This window comes from Rana temporaria, chromosome 4, assembly GCF_905171775.1.
Source record: "Rana temporaria chromosome 4, aRanTem1.1, whole genome shotgun sequence".
In the NCBI taxonomy this organism is placed as follows: Eukaryota; Metazoa; Chordata; class Amphibia; order Anura; family Ranidae; genus Rana; species Rana temporaria.
This window is the reverse complement of record NC_053492.1, coordinates 333,239,892-333,260,150: the sequence shown is the minus strand read 5'-3', so window position 1 is coordinate 333,260,150 and position 20,259 is coordinate 333,239,892. Positions and strand designations below refer to the sequence as shown.

General features: G+C 46.1%; 1 protein-coding gene across 1 annotated transcript in view; it reads right to left on the bottom strand.

Moving 5' to 3' along the window:
• The window catches only part of LOC120937473 (AT-rich interactive domain-containing protein 4B-like), a 148,111-nt gene extending 128,176 nt beyond the window's left edge, over window positions 1-19,935 (bottom strand). Inside the window, exon 1 of the mRNA XM_040350734.1 lies at window positions 19,689-19,935. Within this exon, the coding sequence (XP_040206668.1) occupies window positions 19,689-19,785 (97 nt within the window). The 5' untranslated portion in view covers window positions 19,786-19,935. The remainder of the gene's footprint in view (window positions 1-19,688) is intronic.
• Between the last annotated feature and the right edge of the window lie 324 nt (window positions 19,936-20,259).

The window sequence follows — 20,259 nt, the reverse complement described above, 5'->3', positions numbered from 1 at the left end:
GGGATATAAATTCTTTTATTAATATGTCATGAGCTATTCATATTATTTGTTCTATTTTCTGGGTCTTTGGAAATTCAATATATACGCGCAATAATCATATACGCGCTTAATGTTTTATTCTGGATTCTGTTATATTTACAATCATTTATGCTATGAGAGTCAATGTATATGGTGATCTGACTCACACTAAACATGAGGCATTTTTTTGATCACATGAGGTAGTAGGGATATATTTTGTGTTTTTTTTATATATGCGATTCTAACACATTTGTTTTTAGCGATAATCTATATATACATTTGTTTATACAAGATCGCAATTTTAACATATTAAATACATGTTCTAAATAAACTCTTTTTTTAACACTAATTGTTTCTGATCTGGAGTGGATGTCAATTTCCATCTCCAGCGCAGAATCGATATTTTTATAAGTTTTTATTTTTATTTAATTTTTATGACTGGCCCTTATAGTTGATGTGTCGCTGATGGGAGTATTAACACTACCCATTTATACTGCGCTTTGCAATAGACATTATTTTTGTGATTCTCCGTTTATTTTTGTGCCCCATTTTTTCATTTGTTTGATTGGACATGCGACTTCTCTCTACGGGCGCCGCTCTGACCAATCACGGATGACCTCTCTCATAATGAGGCTTGGCGCGCACGCATGCGCACTTTAGCTACCAGACATCTGGGTTCCTCAGAGCGAGGCCTGGTCTGCAGGCGCGCTCTCACTGGACACTACACGGCAGCCTCTATCTATTCAGAGTGAGGCTTGGCTATCGCGCACGCGCGGTAGCATAGTGTAATCCACGACACACAAACAATACATGGTTACTATGCTCTGCCGTGCTTGTTAGCACATACAAACGAGGTTTGGCTCTGGCGCACGCGCGGTCGCATCTGTCGTCCGTGGCATGGTAAATTTTCACAGTTTGCCTCAACTATTATTTATTTTATACATTTCAAGTATTTTAATGGCCAGTGCATTTCATTTTGTTTCATTTTACTCAGTATGTCCATGTCACACTCCTAATGACTACATTCCAAATGTAACAGCCACGTTAAAGACACTATACCCATATTCTCTGTGAGGTTCCTGTTTCATATAGAGGCTTGGAGTGCAAACTGCAGGTTCCTGTTTCATATAGAGGCTTGGAGTGCAAACTGCAGCGCCATCTTGGATAGGTGATGTGCTGTCTGTGATTGCTGATTGTTTGGGGTGAGTCAGATCTTCATTTGATTGGATGTGATTACATGGACTACACATATATTGGAGTGGGCTGCAGTGGAGAGACACCCCAGACGATGTGCTTTTGACCACGAAACGCGTCGGGAGGACTCCACTGTCGCCCCATTTACATGCAAGTGCTCTTTTACTTCCAGCCAAATGTAAGTTTGTTAGCTGTGAATAAACACGTATTTTTTTTTTTTTTTTTTAAGTATTACGGATTCTTAGTCGGCCAACCAATAGTTCAAGAAGGCATTAACCCAACGCCCTGTTGGTCGGAACCCAATAATATTTGACAGAAAAAGAATTTTTGCAATTATTTACGCCCTCCCCACCCCCCATGGCTCCCAGGGATCTCATCCTATTCTCTTCTAACATATCTCCAGAAAAGTTCAGCAAAGGGAACTATTTTTGAATATCCCTCTGAAAGTAGTCGATAGAAGGGCGAGCGGGAGGTGCATGTGGGTTGATACCCACTTACACCTTTCCTGTTCCTAACAAACCCTAACTCTTTCAGCGTAGCTCCATGTTTTTTTGTAATCCTTCCATTTTGCCCATTTCTCCCTATATTCCCCATTTCTTTCCAGGTGACTGTCCCTTAGTTCTTCTAACCTGTACGTTTCCTCTACTTCGTCTATCCAGTTCCAGACATGGGGGCTTTCCTTCTCCTGCCACTTTTTGGGAATGAGTCTCTTCGCTGCGTTTAAGAGATGGGGTAGTAAAGACTGCTTGTATTTTTTTACCCCTTGAAGACTGCCGTGGAAGAGCACGACCCAGGGGTCTTTCTTTATCTCCTCCCCCGTTATAACCTTTATTTGGGTCAATATTTTGTCCCAATAGCTTTGAATTTTTGGGCATAGCCACCATAAGTGGGCCATCGTGCCTATTTCAGAGCATCCCCGCCAGCACTCAGCTGGCTGGCTTGCTTTAAATTTATTAGCTTTATCAGGGGTGATATACCATCCTGAAAGGCACTTGTAATTTGCTTCGGCTGTGCGGACATCTATAGCAGATGAGTGAGTTAATTGAATAATCCTCTGAAAAGTGTTTGTCCCTCTCGTGATACCTAACTCTCTTTCCCATTTGTCTATGAAGGGTGTTTCTCCCCGAGACCCTATCTTGACCAATATCCCGTAGAGTTTAGTGATCGTGCCCTTTGAATTCTTGGATTTGCAGATCCTCTCAAGTGGGGTGAGCTCCGCCTTCGTCCGTAATGGGCGGGGGAGGTGCCACACGAAGTGATGCAGCTGAGAATAATGCCACCTATCGAGATTCCAGTAGTCCGTTTTGGACTTCAAATCTCCGTAGGTCATTATCTCTCCGTCATTAATAATATCTCCTAAGTGCACTGTGTCTTTCCTAATCCAATTCCCTCCAATTTTGTTTTCCCCAGGTGCAAAATAAGGATTTTCTTTTAAATTCATTAGTGGGGAATTAAATTTCCCCTCTAGTTGTGCCTGAGTTCTATCCCATAATCTTAATGTGTGTCTTGTTATTTCATGTGTTTTGTGATCTAGTGCTCTGTGTTGTGTAGGGATCCATATAATATTATTCAAGTGTTTGCTAGTTAACGCCTTCTCAATTTGCACCCATCTTTTATCTGGCCTGTCCCGGGCCCATTCAACCGCCCGCGATAGGACCGCCGCTTTATAGTAACTTTTGATGTCCGGAACACCCAACCCACCATGCAGCTTTCCCTGTTTTAATGTGGAGAGCGAAATTCTATGCTTCTTGTTTTTCCATACATAGTTTAGTAGCAAGGTATTCAGAATGCTCAGAAATTGCTGTGGAAGGGCGATTGGTACCAGTAAAAATTTATAAAGAATTTTTGGGACTACGACCATCTTCAGCATATTTATACGTCCGATCCAAGATATAGGTTTATTTACCGTGTTTTTTAATTCGTTCTTGATTTCATTTAGTAAGGGAACATAGTTTATTTTATACATCTTCTGTACTGTATTGGCTAGTTTAATACCTAGGTACTTTAGTTCTTTAGTCCAGGGAAAGGCGCAGACTTCTTTTACTAATCCTACCTCTCTTTTATTTAAATTTATATTCAAAATTTCTGATTTATTTATATTTATTTTAAAGTTAGAAATATTCCCGTATTGTTTCATTACTTTGGAGAGCTTTGAAATGGATTTGATCGGGTTGGTTACATAAAATAAAATATCATCGGCGAAGGCCGATAATTTATGTTCCTCCCCGTCTACTCCTACTCCGTTGATATCGGGATCCTTACGGATAGTAGCCAATAGTGGCTCCAAAGATAGTATGAAGAGAAGGGGTGATAGGGGGCACCCCTGCCTTGTTCCATTTTTCATTTCGAATGGTTCCGATAACGTTCCGTTTATTTTAATTTTTGCGGTAGGATTGAGGTACAGTGTTTTAATCCAACGGGACATCCTATTCCCTATTCCCATGATAGTGAGGGTCTTCATCATAAGCCCCCAGTCTACCCTGTCAAAAGCTTTCTCAGCGTCAACTGACAGGAATAGACCGGGGGATTTATTCTGCCTAATGGACTGAAGCAGGAGAATTGCCCTTAGGCTATTATCTTTGCCCTCTCTGTTGGGTACAAATCCTACCTGATCGGGGTGCACCAAAGAGTGCATAACCCCCTTCAGGCGACCTGCAAGGATTTTGGCAAACAGCTTAATGTCTGTATTTAACAGCGAAATAGGTCTGTATCCCGAACAGAGAGTGCTGTCCTTCCCTTCTTTCAATATTAGCGTGATCACGGCCGCTGTTGCTTCACTGCTGGCTTCGAATTCGGAGCCTAGTCCATTAAAATATTTGCACATCCTTGGAATCAATATATTGCTAAATCTCTTATAATACATGGTTGAGAACCCGTCCGGACCCGGGCTTTTTCCGCCCGTGGAGGTATTTAGTGCTATTTTAATTTCTGCCTCGGTTATGGGGTGATCCATATCCAAACTCTCCATCTCCTCTAATCTAGGGAGTCCTGCCTTTGCAAGAAAGTCTCTAGTCTCTTCTTCCCTTTCCCCTTCCTGCAGACCTGGATGTTTTATTGTGTATAATTCCTCGTAATAGTTTTTGAAACTGTCTGCGATTTCGGGAGTTGCGTAAGCCAAGTTCCCATTTTTCCCCTTAATTTTTTCAATGTAGTTCCTAGTTTTCTTTTTTTGGGCCATTTTGGCTAACAGCTTACTTGGTTTATTACCCCATATGTACCTCTCCTTGGAGATGCAGTTTAGTTTGTACCTTGCTTCCTGTTCCATGATTTCCTTAAGTGCATCTCTTTTCAGGGTTAGATTAAGGTAGGTCTCTTTTAATCTTTGCTCTTTGTGTTTACTTTCTAGGGTCTCTATCTCTATCCTCAGGGAGTTGGTTTTGTTTTTCCTTTCTTTTTTTTTTTTAGCGGCCTCGGCAATTAAAATTCCTCTAATATACGCTTTGTGCGTCTCCCAAAGGGTTGCGCTGGAAATCCCCGCTGTATCGTTGATATGAAAAAATTGTTTTAGTTCGGCCTCCACTCTTCTAACCCCTCCTTCATCTCGGATCAGGCTATCATCTAGGCGCCACACCGGCCGCTGCCTCTTTTGTGTAGATAATATAATTTTCATTGTTATTGGAGCATGGTCTGACACCGTCATGATTCCAATTTCAGTCTCTGTGATAGAGTCTAGCAGCCCATGATCTGCCAAGATGTAGTCTATTCTAGAGTACGTTCCGTGGGGAGGGGAGAAAAATGTGTAGTCATGTTCTTTTGGATGAAAAATCCGCCAGACGTCCACTAATTGGCGTTCGTGTAGCTTATGTTTGATTCTCTGCAAATGCTCATTTTTTGTCACCTTCCCACGGAACGTACTATCTTCTGTCGGATTAAATACAAAGTTTAAATCCCCCATCAGTATTATATATCCCTCCGCAAAGTTATTCAGTTTTCCCAAAATTTTACCTAAGTATTGGGTTGGGTGTACGTTTGGTGCATATATATTTGCTAGAGTATAGATTACATTTTCGAACTTTATTTTGAGAAATAAAAATCTCCCTTCGGGGTCCGTCAGCCTCGCCTCAAGCGTAAATCCAAAGCCTCTTGTAAACCCGATAGCCACACCCCTTGCTCGTTTGGAGATGGAGTCTCCATAAAACCAAACGGGGTACACCGGGGAGTATAATTTAATGTTTGCGTCAATGGTCAAGTGAGATTCTTGGATAAATACCACATCCGCTCTGAGGTGCTCCAGCTCAGCCAAGACTTTTAGTCTTTTGACAGCTGAATTTAAACCCTTTACATTGTAGGATAAAAATTTAACTTCAGTCATTTCCTATTACTGGATCGTTCCGTGAGCTTGCTGGACTTTCTAAGAGATCCCCTGGGAGCCATTTTCCCTGTTCCCTCCCTATTTTGAAGGGGGAGAATATTCTCTCCCCTTCCAAAACCACCCCTTGATCCCCCCCTCCCCCCCCTTGCCTAGGCCCATGCATCGCCTCTGAACCGTGGGGATCCACTGTATCCCCTACCCGTCGGTTCTTTTGGATGAGGTGTAGCACTCAGCGCCCCTCCCATACATTGTCTCCTGGAATTTCCCGGGAGATCGATCTTATATGTGTGGGGGAACGGATCCTCCCTACTTGTTCCCCTCTCCGATCACCCACCCTCCGTCCCCTCCCCCTCTCCCCCCCTCTATGCCAATCTCACAGGGCCACCCCGGGGTGCCGCTATTTTCTGGTCCCTAATCAACCCATCCCTATTCGACCCATTCAGGTAACTCAATCAACGGTATATCCAGTTTACGGCAGAACCCTACCAATTCCTCAGGGAATGTTAATTTGGCTGATATACCCTCTCTAAACCCTATCAAGCAAGCCGGGAAGCCCCATTGGTAATTTATATTAAATTTCCGCATTTGTTCCAATAAGGGTTTTAAGTGCCTTCTTCTGGACAGGGTTTCCCAGGCCAAGTCCGTGAAGATCTGGATCTCAGTCCCGTCATAGGATAAGGGAGGCTTTCTTCTCAGTTTTTGCCAGATTTCCTCTTTATCTTCGAAGTGTCTGAACCTGGCAATTATGTCCCTGTGCCAGTTTCCTCCTCCCTCCCTTGTCTTTCCAACTCGATGTACCCTTTCTATTTTGAGGGGGCCTTCCGAACCATTGTTTAGGAGGGGGAGGAACAAATCGTTAAGAATTTTCCTCAGGTCTTCGCCCCTCTCCTCCTTAACCGATCGTATCCTAAGGTTTTGCCTTCTGTTACGGTTCTCGTGGTCTTCTAGACGGTATTGCAGTAACCTCTGGTTTTGTTTCATGTTCAAATGTTGGATTTTTAATTCTTTTAGTTCAAGATCCTGCTTTTCTATTTTTTTCTCTGCTTCCTCTACCCGTTCTAACGTATGGAATAAATCCGTTCTTAGGGTGCTGATTTCCTCTCTTATTACATTCTCCAACCTCCTTAGCATAGCATCCATTTCCCCCTTTGTGGGAATGTGAGAGTCCAAGCTAGAGTCTTCTATTTGGCTGGCTGCCTGATCAAGTTCTGTTGAGGTATCCGCGCTTGGGGTTTCTGCCCCCCCTACTCCCTTTTTATTTGTCCCAGTTTTTTCTGTTTTTTTTATCAGTCCTGGACTCTTAGAACTTCCTTCCGACGTCTATAATAAAATACCTAAAGATACCTCCACTACCAGTACGTATTTTTTCTTTTATACGGAGTTACGCTATGTGGCCACTTCTCTTTATTTTTCTCTATGCACCACTAACACACTGAGCCAATTGGTTTTGGGATACCAACATCAGTATAGCTTCCGGCTTACTCCTGGGGACCTATTCCATAGAAGGACCTACCCACCAGTTGGACCTACGCTTCCTGCCAAGGATTGCTGTTTGACAATCGTCATATAAAGCCTTGACTGACCTCTTTTGGCATATGCCACCAGTGGTCAACAAGTTCCGGTAAGCCTGCACTTTTTCCGGTGATGGGATTGTCACGTTAAAGGAGTCACGCTTTTTCTATTTATTCACCTTTTCACTTGAATGACTTGTGGATGTTGATGAACTTTGCTACATACCTCGGATCATCACACTTAGGCCCCATACACACGAGAGGATTTATCCGCAGATACGGTCCAGCGGACCGTATCCGCGGATAAATCCTCTCGAGGATTTCAGAAGATTTCAATGCGATGGCGTGTACACACCATCGCATTGAAATCCGCGCTGAAATCCTCTGCCGATGACGTGTCGCGCCGTCGCCGCTATTATGACGCGGCGACGGGCGCGACGCTGTCATATAAGGAATTCCACGCATGCGTCAAATCATTACGACGCGTGCGGGGAATCCCTTTAGACGGATGGATCCGGTAAGTCTGTACAGACGAGCGGATCCATCCGTTGGAATGGATTCCAGCAGATGGATTTGTTGAGCATGTCAGCAAATATCCATCTGCTGGAAATCCATCCCAGGGGAGATTTATCCGTGGATAAATATCCGACGGAGTGTACACACCATAGAATCTATCCGCAGAAACCCATTTGATGGGATTTATCTGCGGATAGATTCTATGGTGTGTATGGGGCCTCAGGAGTTTTTGTTGGACTTTGTTTTTATGTTTGATACCACCTTAGGTGCATCAGTTCACGTGCCAGTCGGCACTGTTGTCACCCCTCGCTACAGAGGAATCTCACATGTTCACAATTTGTGTCTAACATTTATTAATGTTATATGTGTTTTATTTTTTACTATACACATTTTTTGGTATTTTGATATTCATTTATTAATTTTAGCGCTACACATACGTATTTTCAATGGAGCACGCCCACTTCCTTCCCACTTTCAATTACCTCGCCTTACGTCTCGGAATTTACGTTACGCTGGCGCACATTTGGGCGCAAATGCTCTGTGGATATGGGACTTGCGTCACAAAATTGAGCCGCCGTAACGTAATAGACATGCGTTACGCCGAACTAAATATGCGCCGCTCTACGAGAATCTGACCCACAGTGTCTTTTCTACCAGAAAGATAGATAGAGCAGGAAGGCTAGTCAGTATAGTTAAATTTACAGTTTGTAGAGAATATATATACATCCCTAGGAGTTTTACATATATTTATAAACTGTATAGCATAGCTAGATCTGCTATTAGTATTTGTCAGGCAGGAGATTGTGCTTGATGCAGTGCTCTAACGTGTTGTATTGCCTGCATAGTCTTTAGTTTAAACATAGTACCTAAACATAGTACTCAGTCAGTGCTAGTGGACGTGTGCTATTTAATTGCACATACACGCATTAGCTGTTACTGCACGTGTGCTATTTATTTGCACAGAAACACAGTCGCTGTTAATGCACGTGTGCTATTTAATTGCACATAAACGCAGTCGCTCTTACTGCGCGTGTGCTGTTTAATAGCAACTAAACGCATTTGCTGTAACTGCGCGTGTGCTGTTTAATAGCACCTAAACGCAGTTGGTGTGACTGCACGTTTTCTGTTAAATAGCACCTAAACGCAGTTGGTCTGACTGCACGTTTGCTGTTTAATAGCACCTAAATGCAGTTGGTGTGACTGCACGTTTGCTGTTTAATAGCACCTAAACGTAGTTGGTCTGACTGCACATTTGCTGTTTAATAGCACCTAAACGTAGTTGGTCTGACTGCACGTTTGCTGTTTAATAGCACCTAAACGCAGTTGGTGTGACTGCACGTTTGCTGTTTTATAGCACCTAACCATAGTTGGTCTGACTGCACGTTTGCTGTTTAACCACTTGCCGCCCGCCAATGACAGATTGACGGCGGCAAAGTGGTTGCTTAATCCTGACTGGACGTCCTCAGGATATTGAGCCGCAGCGCGCCCCCGGGGGCGCGCATCGCGGCGATTGTTGTTGCGGGGTGTCAGTCTGACACCCCGCAACACCGATCTAGGTAAAGTGTCTCTCACGGAGACACTTTACCACGTGATCAGCCGTGTCCAATCACGGCTGATCACGATGTAAACCGGAAGAGCCGTTGATGGCTCTTCCTCACTCGCGTCTGACAGACGCGAGTAGAGGAGAGCCGATCGGCGGCTCTCCTGACAGGGGGGGTTTGCGCTGATTGTTTATCAGCACAGCCCCCCTCGGATCGCCACACTGGACCACCAGGGAATTAAAAAAAAGAAAAAATGGGCAAAAAAAAAAAATAGTAAAAAAAATTTAAATAAAAGAAAGACAGTAAAAAAAAAAGATGCCAATCAGTGCCCACAAATGGGCACTGATTGGCAACATGGATCCATCAGTGCCACCCCTCAGTGTCCATCAGTGCCACACCACAGTGTCCATCAGTGCCACCTCAGAGTGCCAATCCATGCCCAGTGCCCACCTATCAGTGCCCATCTGTGCCACCCATGAGTACCATCAGTGCCACCCATAAGTATCCATCAGTGCCACCCATTTGTGCCGCCCATGAGTGCCGCCTATGAGTGCCAAGTCCTGCCTATGAGTGCCCTTCAGTGCCGCCCATCAGTGCCCATCAGTGCCGTCCATCAGTGCCCATGAGTGCCCATCAGTGCCGCCTATGAGTGCCCATTAGTGCCCCATACCAGCGCCCATCAGTGTCGCATACCAGCGCCGCCTATCAGTGCCACCTCATCGGTGCCCATCAGTACTACCTTATCGGTGCCCATCAGTGCCACCTCATCGGTGCCCATCAGTGCCACCATATCAGTGCCGTAATTGAAAGAGAAAACTTACCTATTTACAAAAAAAAATACAGAAAAAAATAAAAACAATTTTTTTCAAAATTTTCAGTCTTTTTTTAGTTGTTGCGCAAAAAAAAATCGCAGAGGTGATCAAATACCACCAAAGAAAGCTCTATTTGTGGGGAAAAAAGGACGCCAATTTTGTTTGGGTACAGTGTAGCATGACCGCGCAATTGTCATTCAAAGTGCGACATGGCTGAAAGCTGAAAATTGGCTTGGGCGGGAAGGTGCGTTAGTGCCCTGTATGGAAGTGGTTAATAGCACCTAAACGCAGTTGGTGTGACTGCACATTTACTGTTTAATAGCACCTAAACGCAGTTGGTGTGACTGCACGTTTGCTGTTAAATAGCACCTTAATGTAGTTGGTCTGACTGCACATTTGCTGTTTAATAGCACCTAAATGCAGTTGATGTGACTGCACGTTTGCTGTTTAATATCACCTAAACGCATTAATATGTCTGGAAGGACAACAAAGAGAGGCAGAGAGTCACAAGGGCAAGCAGGCTCTGCATCTAGAGGTAAAGCTGGTGGTGGATGCGGTGCATTCTCTTCAGCACGTGGCCGTGGCCGCTCGTCCTTCTTTTCGGGAGCTGGCCGTGTTGAGCCTCAACATGCAGAGAAATTAGTAGAGTGGATGACCAAGCCGTCCTCATCCTCTCTCACACAGACTGATCTTAGTTTGTCTGGCAAAGCAGCTGCCAAGGCGTCCTCTTCCCTCTGCACAATGGCATCACACAATCCTTCCCTAGTCCCACCTTGTCCTCCTGAGGAGTCCCCCGAACTGTTTCAACACAGTGTTAGGTACATGCTGCATGAAGATGCGCAGCGTTTTGAAGGCTCCGATGACGGAACACAGATAGAGGAAGGCATTGATGTGAGCCCAGGGAGAGGGGGTGGCCGAGAGGGACAGCAATCTGGCAGTGATGTTCCCCCAGCTGGAGCATACTGCCAGGTTTTCGACAGTGATGAGGAGGGAGGGGATGATGAGGTCACTGACTCTACATGGGTGCCTGATAGGAGAGAGGAGGAGGAAGAGGAGGAGGAGGACAAGGCACAGGCACATCTCCAAAGAGACAGGATGCCCTCCAGGGGTCAGCTTAAGGGCAGCACACCAACTGCATTACGTGGCACATCTTCGCTTGTGCATGGCGCTGCTGTGTCTCAACGGTACAGCAAAAGTTCTTTGGTGTGGGCCTTTTTTCAAACATGTCCATCAGATCGTACCTTTGCTATTTGCAACATATGTCTCAAGCGTATCTCGCGTGGCCAAAACATCACCCGCTTGGGCACCACATGCTTGTCCAGACATATGTCGACCTGCCATGCAGCTCGTTGGCAAGCATACCAGAAAGACCCACACCAAAGACCAAAGCAGACCTCCCCTTGCCCTTCTGTGACCTCCAACCCCACTAGACCCCCCAGTCCTCTCTGAAGCCTGCACTGAAGGTGTAGAAATAGGTGTGTCACAACCTAGTAGTGGTAGTACATGCGGACAATCTACTGATAGTACCAGACAAATTTCCCTGCCCCAGCTGCTGCAGCGCCGAAAGAAGTACGCTCCCAGCCATCCACATGCCCAGCGGTTGAATTGCTAGCACTTCAACTGCTACCTTTTCAGTTGGTAGATTCTGCCCCCTTCCGTGAGTTTGTGGAATGTGCAGTACCTCAGTAGCAAATACCCAAACGCCACTTTTTCTCACGGAAGGCGATTCCGGCTCTCTACCGGCAATGTCCATGCCTCGCGGTCAGGGCGGTCAGTGGTAAGGTGCATCTTACCGCTGACTCATGGTCCAGCAGGCATGGACAGGGATGTTACCTGTCTTTTACGGCCCATTAGGTGACTCTGCTGGCAGCTGGGAAGGACGCAGGGCAAGGTACAGTAGTTTTGGAGGTTGTTCCGCCACCACGCCTCCAAAACACTACTACTGGTTGTGACACACCTCTCTCCTCCACCCCCTCCTCTTCTTCTTCCTCTGTGGCCTCTTCCTGTGGTGATGTTTCCTCAGAACCAGCCGTGCTCCGTAGGCGTACAAGGGGCTACGCAGGAATGCAGGCCAAGAGATGCCATGCGGTGCTAGAGCTGGTGTGCTTGGGAGACAGGAGCCACACTGGGGAAGAGGTTCTTTCAGCTCTGCAAGGGCAGGCTCAGAGGCTCAGAGGTGGTTGACGCCACGCCAGCTGAAGCCTGGAATGGTGATCAGCGATAATGGCACCAACCTCCTCTCTGCCCTGCGACAGGGAAAACTCACCCATGTGCCCTGTTTTGCGCATGTCCTGAATTTGGTGGTGCAGCGGTTCTTGGGCAGGTACCCGGGCTTACAGGATGTCCTGAAGCAGGCCAGGAAAGTCTGTGTGCATTTCCGGAGGTCATATAATGCCACTGCTCGGCTCACAGACCTCCACAGGGAATACAACCTGCCCAAGAACCGACTAATCTGTGACATGCCCACCAGATGGAACTCTACGTTGGCCATGCTGCAGCGGCTGCACACACAGCAGAGGGCCATCAATGAGTACCTGTGCCAATATGGCAGCAGAACTGGGTCAGGGGAGCTTGTTTTTTTTCACCACGCCAGTGGGCCTTGATCAGGGATGCATGCACTGTCCTGTCACCATTTGAGGAGGCCACGAGGATGGTGAGCAGTGACAGTGCATGCATCAGTGAGACTGTCCCTCTTATTCACATGTTGGAGCACACGCTACGTGGAATAATGGACAGGGCCCTTGAGGAAGAGGAGGACTTCCTTACCTCTCAAGGCCCCCTTTATCCAGACACTGTTCCTGCTTGCCCACCTACCACACAGGAAGAGGAGGAGGAGGATGAGGAGGAGATCAGCAGCATGGAGGTGGAGCCTAGCACTCAGCATCAACAGCAGCAGTCTTCAAGGGATCATTTACAGTCCCAAGGAACACGTGGACTTTTACGTGGCTGGGATGAGGTGGCTGCGGATCCTGTCGTCCTCAGTGACCCAGAGGACTGTGCCCCGAATGCCCCGAATGCCTACGCTGCATGGCCTCCCTGATCCTGCAAAGCTTGCGTAAGGATCCTCGTGTACGTGCTATCAAGGAGAGGGATCATTACTGGCTGGCAACTCTCCTTGATCCACATTACAAGAGTAAGGTAGCAGACTTTATGTTGCCATCGCAGAGGGAGTAGAAGATGAAACTTCTGCAGGAGGCCTTGCAGAAGGGTCTGTGCAATGCGTTCCCAGAACCGGGGGGATTACCAAAACCTGGCCCTGGACAACGTATTGCTGAGGCTTCGGTGAGTCACAGAAGGAGCGGTGGAGAAGGTGGCCATCTGACCGATGCGTTCAGACAATTTTTTAGTCCGCAGCGCCAAGGTCTAACCGGTTCCAGCAACCATCGCCAGCGTCTGGTTTACATGGTCCGGGAATACCTAGGGGCAAGATCCGACTTGGACACCTTTCCCACCGAAAATCCTCTGGCTTACTGGGTCTTGAGGATGGATCACTGGCCAGAGCTTGCACAGTACGCAATTGAGCTACTGGCTTGCCCTGCATCCAGTGTTCTTTCAGAACGCACATTCAGTGCTGCTGGAGGCTTTGTGACCGATCACAGGGTGCGCCTCTCCACCTAATCTGTTGATCGGCTGACCTTCATCAAAATGAATCAGGCTTGGATCAACACCAGCTACCAAGCACCTGATGCTGATGTTACTGAATAATAATTTTTTGTTGAAATGTCAGATCCCTTTGAGACTGCGTATGCTGATGCTGAGTGACTGTCCTGTTATGCTGCTGATGGAATATCCTTTTCCTCCTCACTTTTCTTGCTGATAGCTAGTAAGAAATTTTGTGTTTCTGGGCTCCGCCACCAGTGCCTAAGGCCTTATTTTTCTGCCCCTGTTTAACAGGGGCGCCTAATATCAATTTTTGATGCAATACTTTGCACGTGGCTCCTTGTTGCGCTCCAATTACAGTTATTGGGAGGGGTTGCAGTGTTGTGTTGTGCTTAAGGCACAATTTTTCTACCCCTGTTTAACAGGGGCGCCTAATAACCATTTTTGATGCAATACTTTGCACGTGGCTCCTTGTTGCGCTCCAATTACAGTTATTGGGAGGGGTTGCAGTGTTGTGTTGTGCCTAAGGCCTAATTTTTGTGCCCCTGTTTAACAGGGGCGTTTAATAACAATTTTTGATGCAATACTTTGCACGTGGCTCCTTGTTGTGCTCCAATTACAGTATGTTTGAGGGGTGCCCTTTTTTCTACAATTTTGCTTTCACAAAAAAATAATGGCCCCCCACCACCCCTAAAATAATCGAGATATTGTTGCCACACAGCACGTGCGCAAGCAGTATTAAATTACTTTTTTCTTATAATAATTTCATGTTGTGCAGGGACATTTATAAACACAGCAGGTGTGATATTTAAAGGAATTTTTCATTTTTTTTTCACTTTAAGCATCATTAAAATCGCTGCTCCGAAAAAAACGTCCGTTTTCTAAAACTTTTTTTTCCATTGATACATGTTCCCTGGGGCAAGACCCGGGTTCTGAAAGACGTTTTCCAACATTAAATTGAATATTGGTCTTTAAAATGAGCGTTTTTGAATTCGAAACGTTTGAGTCCCATAGACTTCAATGGGGTTCTAAATGCTCGCACGAACTGGTGCGAACCGAACGCGGGTATGTTCGGCTCATCCCTAGTCATCATCTGCAGTCATCTTTGGCAATAAGTGGCTTACCCGAAAAGTCGGTATGTTACTGGCCTGACTCCTAACCTCGGCCTGCTGTCTCTGAAGCTGTTTCACGATAGCCTCCATTTGCTGCTGGTGTCTCTGTTCCAAGCCTGCAATGCTCTCTTGGTGAGCTGCAAGGCTCTGCAGCAAACCTGCATTTGTCTGCTGTTGATTTGCATTTGCTATAGCCTCATATATAGCTTCAGTATCTCCTCCATTTTGGGTTTACTTTAAAGCGGTTGTAAATCTTAATTTTTCACTTTTACCTACAGGTAAGCCTATAACAAGGCTTACCTGTAGGAAAAAAGAATATCTCCTAAACCTGTACGGTTTAGGAGATATTCCCCTCGCAATGCGGGTGGCGCATGCGCAGGGGGGATCCACGACGAAAGATCCGGCAGCCGCCGGACCATGCCGATTTAAAATCTCCCGCGCGCACGCGCGGGAGTGACGTCATCGCTGCTCCAGCCAATCACAGCGCTGGAGCGGCACACGCCGGAGCAAGATGACATCTCGCTCAGCGTGAACCAGGTAAGTGTTGTTCACCTCGTTTTGAGGTAAGTATTTCATAATCAGCTATTATGCGGTGCATACTAGCTGATTATGCATTTTGCCTTGCAGGTAAAAAAAAAATAAAAAAATTATATATGCGGTTTACAACCGCTTTAACTGCCCGCGGCAGTCCACCATGTGTAAGGGGTTAGCTCGGTAGCGGGGGTGTGTGACCACCTGAGTGGGTTCACTACACACCGAATTATACAGAGAGGCAGCCGTGGGTGGTTGAAAAAACAAGGGTTATGGTTTAATCTTCCATATTGCTGGAAACAAGTGCAAGCATCCAAACAGCATACACAAAACAAAACATAAAATAAACCCTGGCCACTTGGGCCGTCTACCTTCAAAACACAGGAACCTACCTATGGAGTCTGGCACAGCCTACTGCTGGGCAGACACTGCTGGTCTTCCAGCAGAAAACAATAGTGTGATACATTTGCCTATATGCCTCAGTGTACTGCTCCCTGCTAGCCATATGGGTTAGAGGTAGAAAGGAATTTCATGTGTGATTCATTGCTCTGACCGGTTATTGACGTGCTAATGTCCCCTCACTATTCTAAACGTTAATTGATCTATTGTGTTGTGTAAAGAAGATCTGTGTTTACCCTTAAAAGATGTGTATTGTATCATCAGGCTAAATGATTAGAGAAGTAGTATGTTAATTATTCTGATTGCTTCAGTGTAGTAATTAACTCCAGTGATGTCTTTATCTAAAGAAACGTGTCTGCATGGTCGGCTCCGACTTGTCTCCTATAATCTGTATGGGAAACCCCACTGTGTGAGGGGGGCGTTCCTAACAGGCTGTAACCACATATAAGCTGAGTTTTTGTGTCAATAAAGAGTCTTGGTTCCAGCATCCAGTCTTGACTCATGTGTGGGGAATCCTGTGATGTTCTTGTATGGAGAGGAGGGAATGCTTGGCGGGGATATCATACCGATACCGTCACAAATTGGTTGGCAGCGGCGGGATCTTCCCTTCTACTCTCCTTTACACCCGGATTCCAAGCAGACACTGGAAGAACTACTGGAAGGATTGCTAGCAACAAAACCAAGCGGGTCATCATAGCGGAATCAATGGAGATAGACCAGGAGGACGGGATTGCAGCAACGCCAGCAGTACAAGAGATGGATACACCAGTGATTCAGGAGGAGTCACCAACCAACAAGCTAATGAGAGAGAAGCTAGCGTGGTTCGGCCCGAACCCAACGCCGGATGTGGTGCTGAAAGTGATGGACCTGTTAGCGGAGGAGGCTAAACAAATAAGAGACGCAGAACTACAGAAGGCTAAAGAAATAAGAGACGCAGAGCTACAGAAGGCTAAACAAATAAGGGACGCAGAACTACAGAAGGCTAAACAAATAAGGGACGCAGAGCTACAGAAGGCTAAACAAATAAGAGACGCAGAGCTACAGAAGGATAAACAAATAAGGGACGCAGAACTACAGTTAAAACTGGCAGCAGTCCAACAAGCAGCCGCACCTTCTCTGAACAGTGAGTACAGCACAGCAGACGCAAGGAAGATTCCGTTTAGCGCTTTTAAAGCTTTTGATGAAAAGGACTGTGAAATTGATAACTACCTGGCGGATTTTGAGCGACAATGTAACCTGCACCGAATAGCTAGAAGAGAGTGGGTTGCAATATTGTCAGGCAAACTGTCAGGCAAAGCTTCTGATGCTTTCCGGACCGTGCCAGATCAGGATATCCATAGCTACGCCCGGGTTAAAGAAGTGCTCCTGGCTCGTTATGCAGTAACCCCAGAGTCCCACCGACAGAAGTTCAGGGACTCACGCAAAACCACGAAAGACTCTTACGCAGAATGGGCATGCCAGCTGTCCCTGTCGGCCTCTAACTGGGTTAACAGCAGCCAGGCCACCACCGCAGAGGACATTTTGCAACTAATGCTCCTGGAGCAATTTTACAATCACATCCAGACGGACGTCAAGGATTGGGTGAGAGATCGCAGGCCCATGACTCTACCAGAGGCCGCGAAGTTGGCGGATGAATATGCGGATACTCGCAAGACAAACCAGGTCACACCACGGGTACAACCTCCTCGACCAACGACGCCCTCACACCCACCAGCCGCAAGATACCAACCTCCTAACAGACCGGTGACATCTAGCCCTCGCTATCCACGCCAGGAGGACAACGAACAACGCTGCTTCCGGTGCAAACAGTTGGGTCACTTCAAGCAGAATTGTCCCATGAATGACAACACCAGGTCAAATTGGTCTCAACCTGGGTACCGCCCGCCAGCAGCAGCCCATTGTGTAGACTCGGCTTGGGATCCCCAGGAGCGGGGTCGGGAAGAACCATTGGGCACCCCTTACGAAGCCCTCATGGTACAATCTGCTATTACGGACAACAGGGAACACCATTGTCAGCTGGTCATGGGCTCCAGCCCTGAGCCGAAGGGGCCCTGGAGGGAGCTGGGCAGAAAGAGGCACCGCCGGCCACCCTTCAAGAAGAAGAGGTCCTGGAAGTCATATAACCAGCGGACCTGGGAGGAGAAGAAGCGACTGGAGGAGAGGGAGTCGCAGCGGGCGTCCCAGATGCGGGCCGAGATGTTCGCCAAGGGCCCACCGGTGGCCCCTTACACCACCACCCAGTTCCTGATGATGAAGGACCACGTGGAGAGCCTGCAGGACATGAGCAAGCAGGAGCTGATCCGTGAGTACATAGAGCTGGAGGAGTGCATAAGCCGCATGGAGGAGGAGAACAACCACCTGAGGTCACAGCAGGCTGACCCCCCCAGGCTCCATGAACTGGAGATGGAGCTGGAGAAGCTCCAAGAGGAGAACCGGCAGCTGCGGAGGGAGCAGGGGGTGGCTGACCTTATGGGGCTCTGAGTCCCCTCTCCCCCCCCCGGACTCTGAGCACCAGTGCTACAACAAATATAACTTTTCCTTTTTATGAATCTCCTGTGATTGTCACTTCAGAGCCATAACCTGCCCCCTCCCATAGCGGGACACCTAGACGGCGGCGCACAGACCCATTCGCTGGCTTCACACTGACTTCTGGTGACTTTGCAGATCGCACAAAGACTTGGGGACTGACCGGCGTGTGATCTGACGACCCGGTGACATACCTGAGTCTGAAGCAGTTGCCAAGGGAGGTCAGTCATGCCAAATGGAGTTAACCTCGGACTAAAAGCTCTGAACCCGTCAACCCTACTGGACCAGGGAAGGTCCAACCGGATTTGCCGGAGCAGGGAGCAAAAGGGGGGCCATTGTGATACATTTGCCTATATGCCTCAGTGTACTGCTCCCTGCTAGCCATATGGGTTAGAGGTAGAAAGGAATTTCATGTGTGATTCATTGCTCTGACCGGTTATTGACGTGCTAATGTCCCCTCACTATTCTAAACGTTAATTGATCTATTGTGTTGTGTAAAGAAGATCTGTGTTTACCCTTAAAAGATGTGTATTGTATCATCAGGCTAAATGATTAGAGAAGTAGTATGTTAATTATTCTGATTGCTTCAGTGTAGTAATTAACTCCAGTGATGTCTTTATCTAAAGAAACGTGTCTGCATGGTCGGCTCCGACTTGTCTCCTATAATCTGTATGGGAAACCCCACTGTGTGAGGGGGGCGTTCCTAACAGGCTGTAACCACATATAAGCTGAGTTTTTGTGTCAATAAAGAGTCTTGGTTCCAGCATCCAGTCTTGACTCATGTGTGGGGAATCCTGTGATGTTCTTGTATGGAGAGGAGGGAATGCTTGGCGGGGATATCATACCGATACCGTCACAAATAGTCTTTTTGATTTTCTTATCACACAGCAAAAATATCAACAACCACTTCACCTTCAGAAGTCTTCCTCAGCTCACTGCTCTCCTTAACTCAACAAGCCTCAGGATGCAGCATTCAGTAGTAATCGTCTGGACAACTTATAGAGGCCTTAATTTTCTCATTCTGAACAGCTGAAGCTATCCAACGTCCTTAAACCTTTCTGGCTACCTCTGCAGCCGACACCTGATAGTAATTGGTGAATTTTCTAAACAAGGCAGAAATGTATCTCCCGTCTGTGACAACACCCCCAGATTTACCTGACTTCCTGTCACAATATATATACAGTATTTATCGGCATATAACGCGCACAGGCCTATAACACGCACCCTAACTTTAAGAGGGAAGTTTCAGGAAAAAAACTTTCCTTAGCCCCCTGCGTATAACAAGCAGGCACAGTTTACCCTCTATTTTCAGGGTAAAAAAGTGAGTGTTATACGCCAATAAATACAGTATATAACATCATATTTATCATGTTCAATGAACAGGTATACTTTTGCTAGTATTGACCCTATGCACCAATGAGCACTTCTGCTCCCACTGCCACTGTGCACTTCTGCAAAATCTTTACCAGTTTACACAGTACATTTTCAAATGAGTTTAGGTTGTCTGCCTGTGAAAACAGTAAATGCTACAATACTTAGCCAAGAATTCAAAACATCTCAAATGACCTGGCATAAACCAAATAAAAGTAAACAGAAAATGAAGGAAAAATACTCACATAACTGAAAACTCCATTTGTATACTTTAGATAAATGATTACTGTATTCCTTTTGACATGTTTCTTTGTTTTGCACATATTTTCCTGGAGGAGACATTCCAGATGATGTTTTCCTTGATGCTACTTCAGGAAATGCTTTTGAGGATTGAACCTTTGCAAGGCTTTCACCACCAGATAGATCTTCACTATCACTGGTATTAACTAAACAAATACAAATTGTGTTAGCAGATGCAACATTCCTCAGTACTTTTCATACAAAGTAAAGTTTGCAGAGTGATTTTTAGCCTGGAATAGTATAATAAGGTAGGCAAAGCTGGTTAACTAAAATCTGAATGACTGGTAGAAGTAACTGCACTTTCCTGTAAAAACTATCTTATAAAATTGTTCTGTGCTAGCCTCTAGTCTAAATAACTTGTTCATTAGTATATGGACATAAAAATGTTTTAAATTTTCCATTGTTTAAAATTTTCAAGGAACATTTGGTATTGGGTTTTAAGATAATTTCTGTGTAATAGTGGGACTTTAATTGAAGCACATAACTAAGTAATGAACCAATCAATGCAGGCATTGT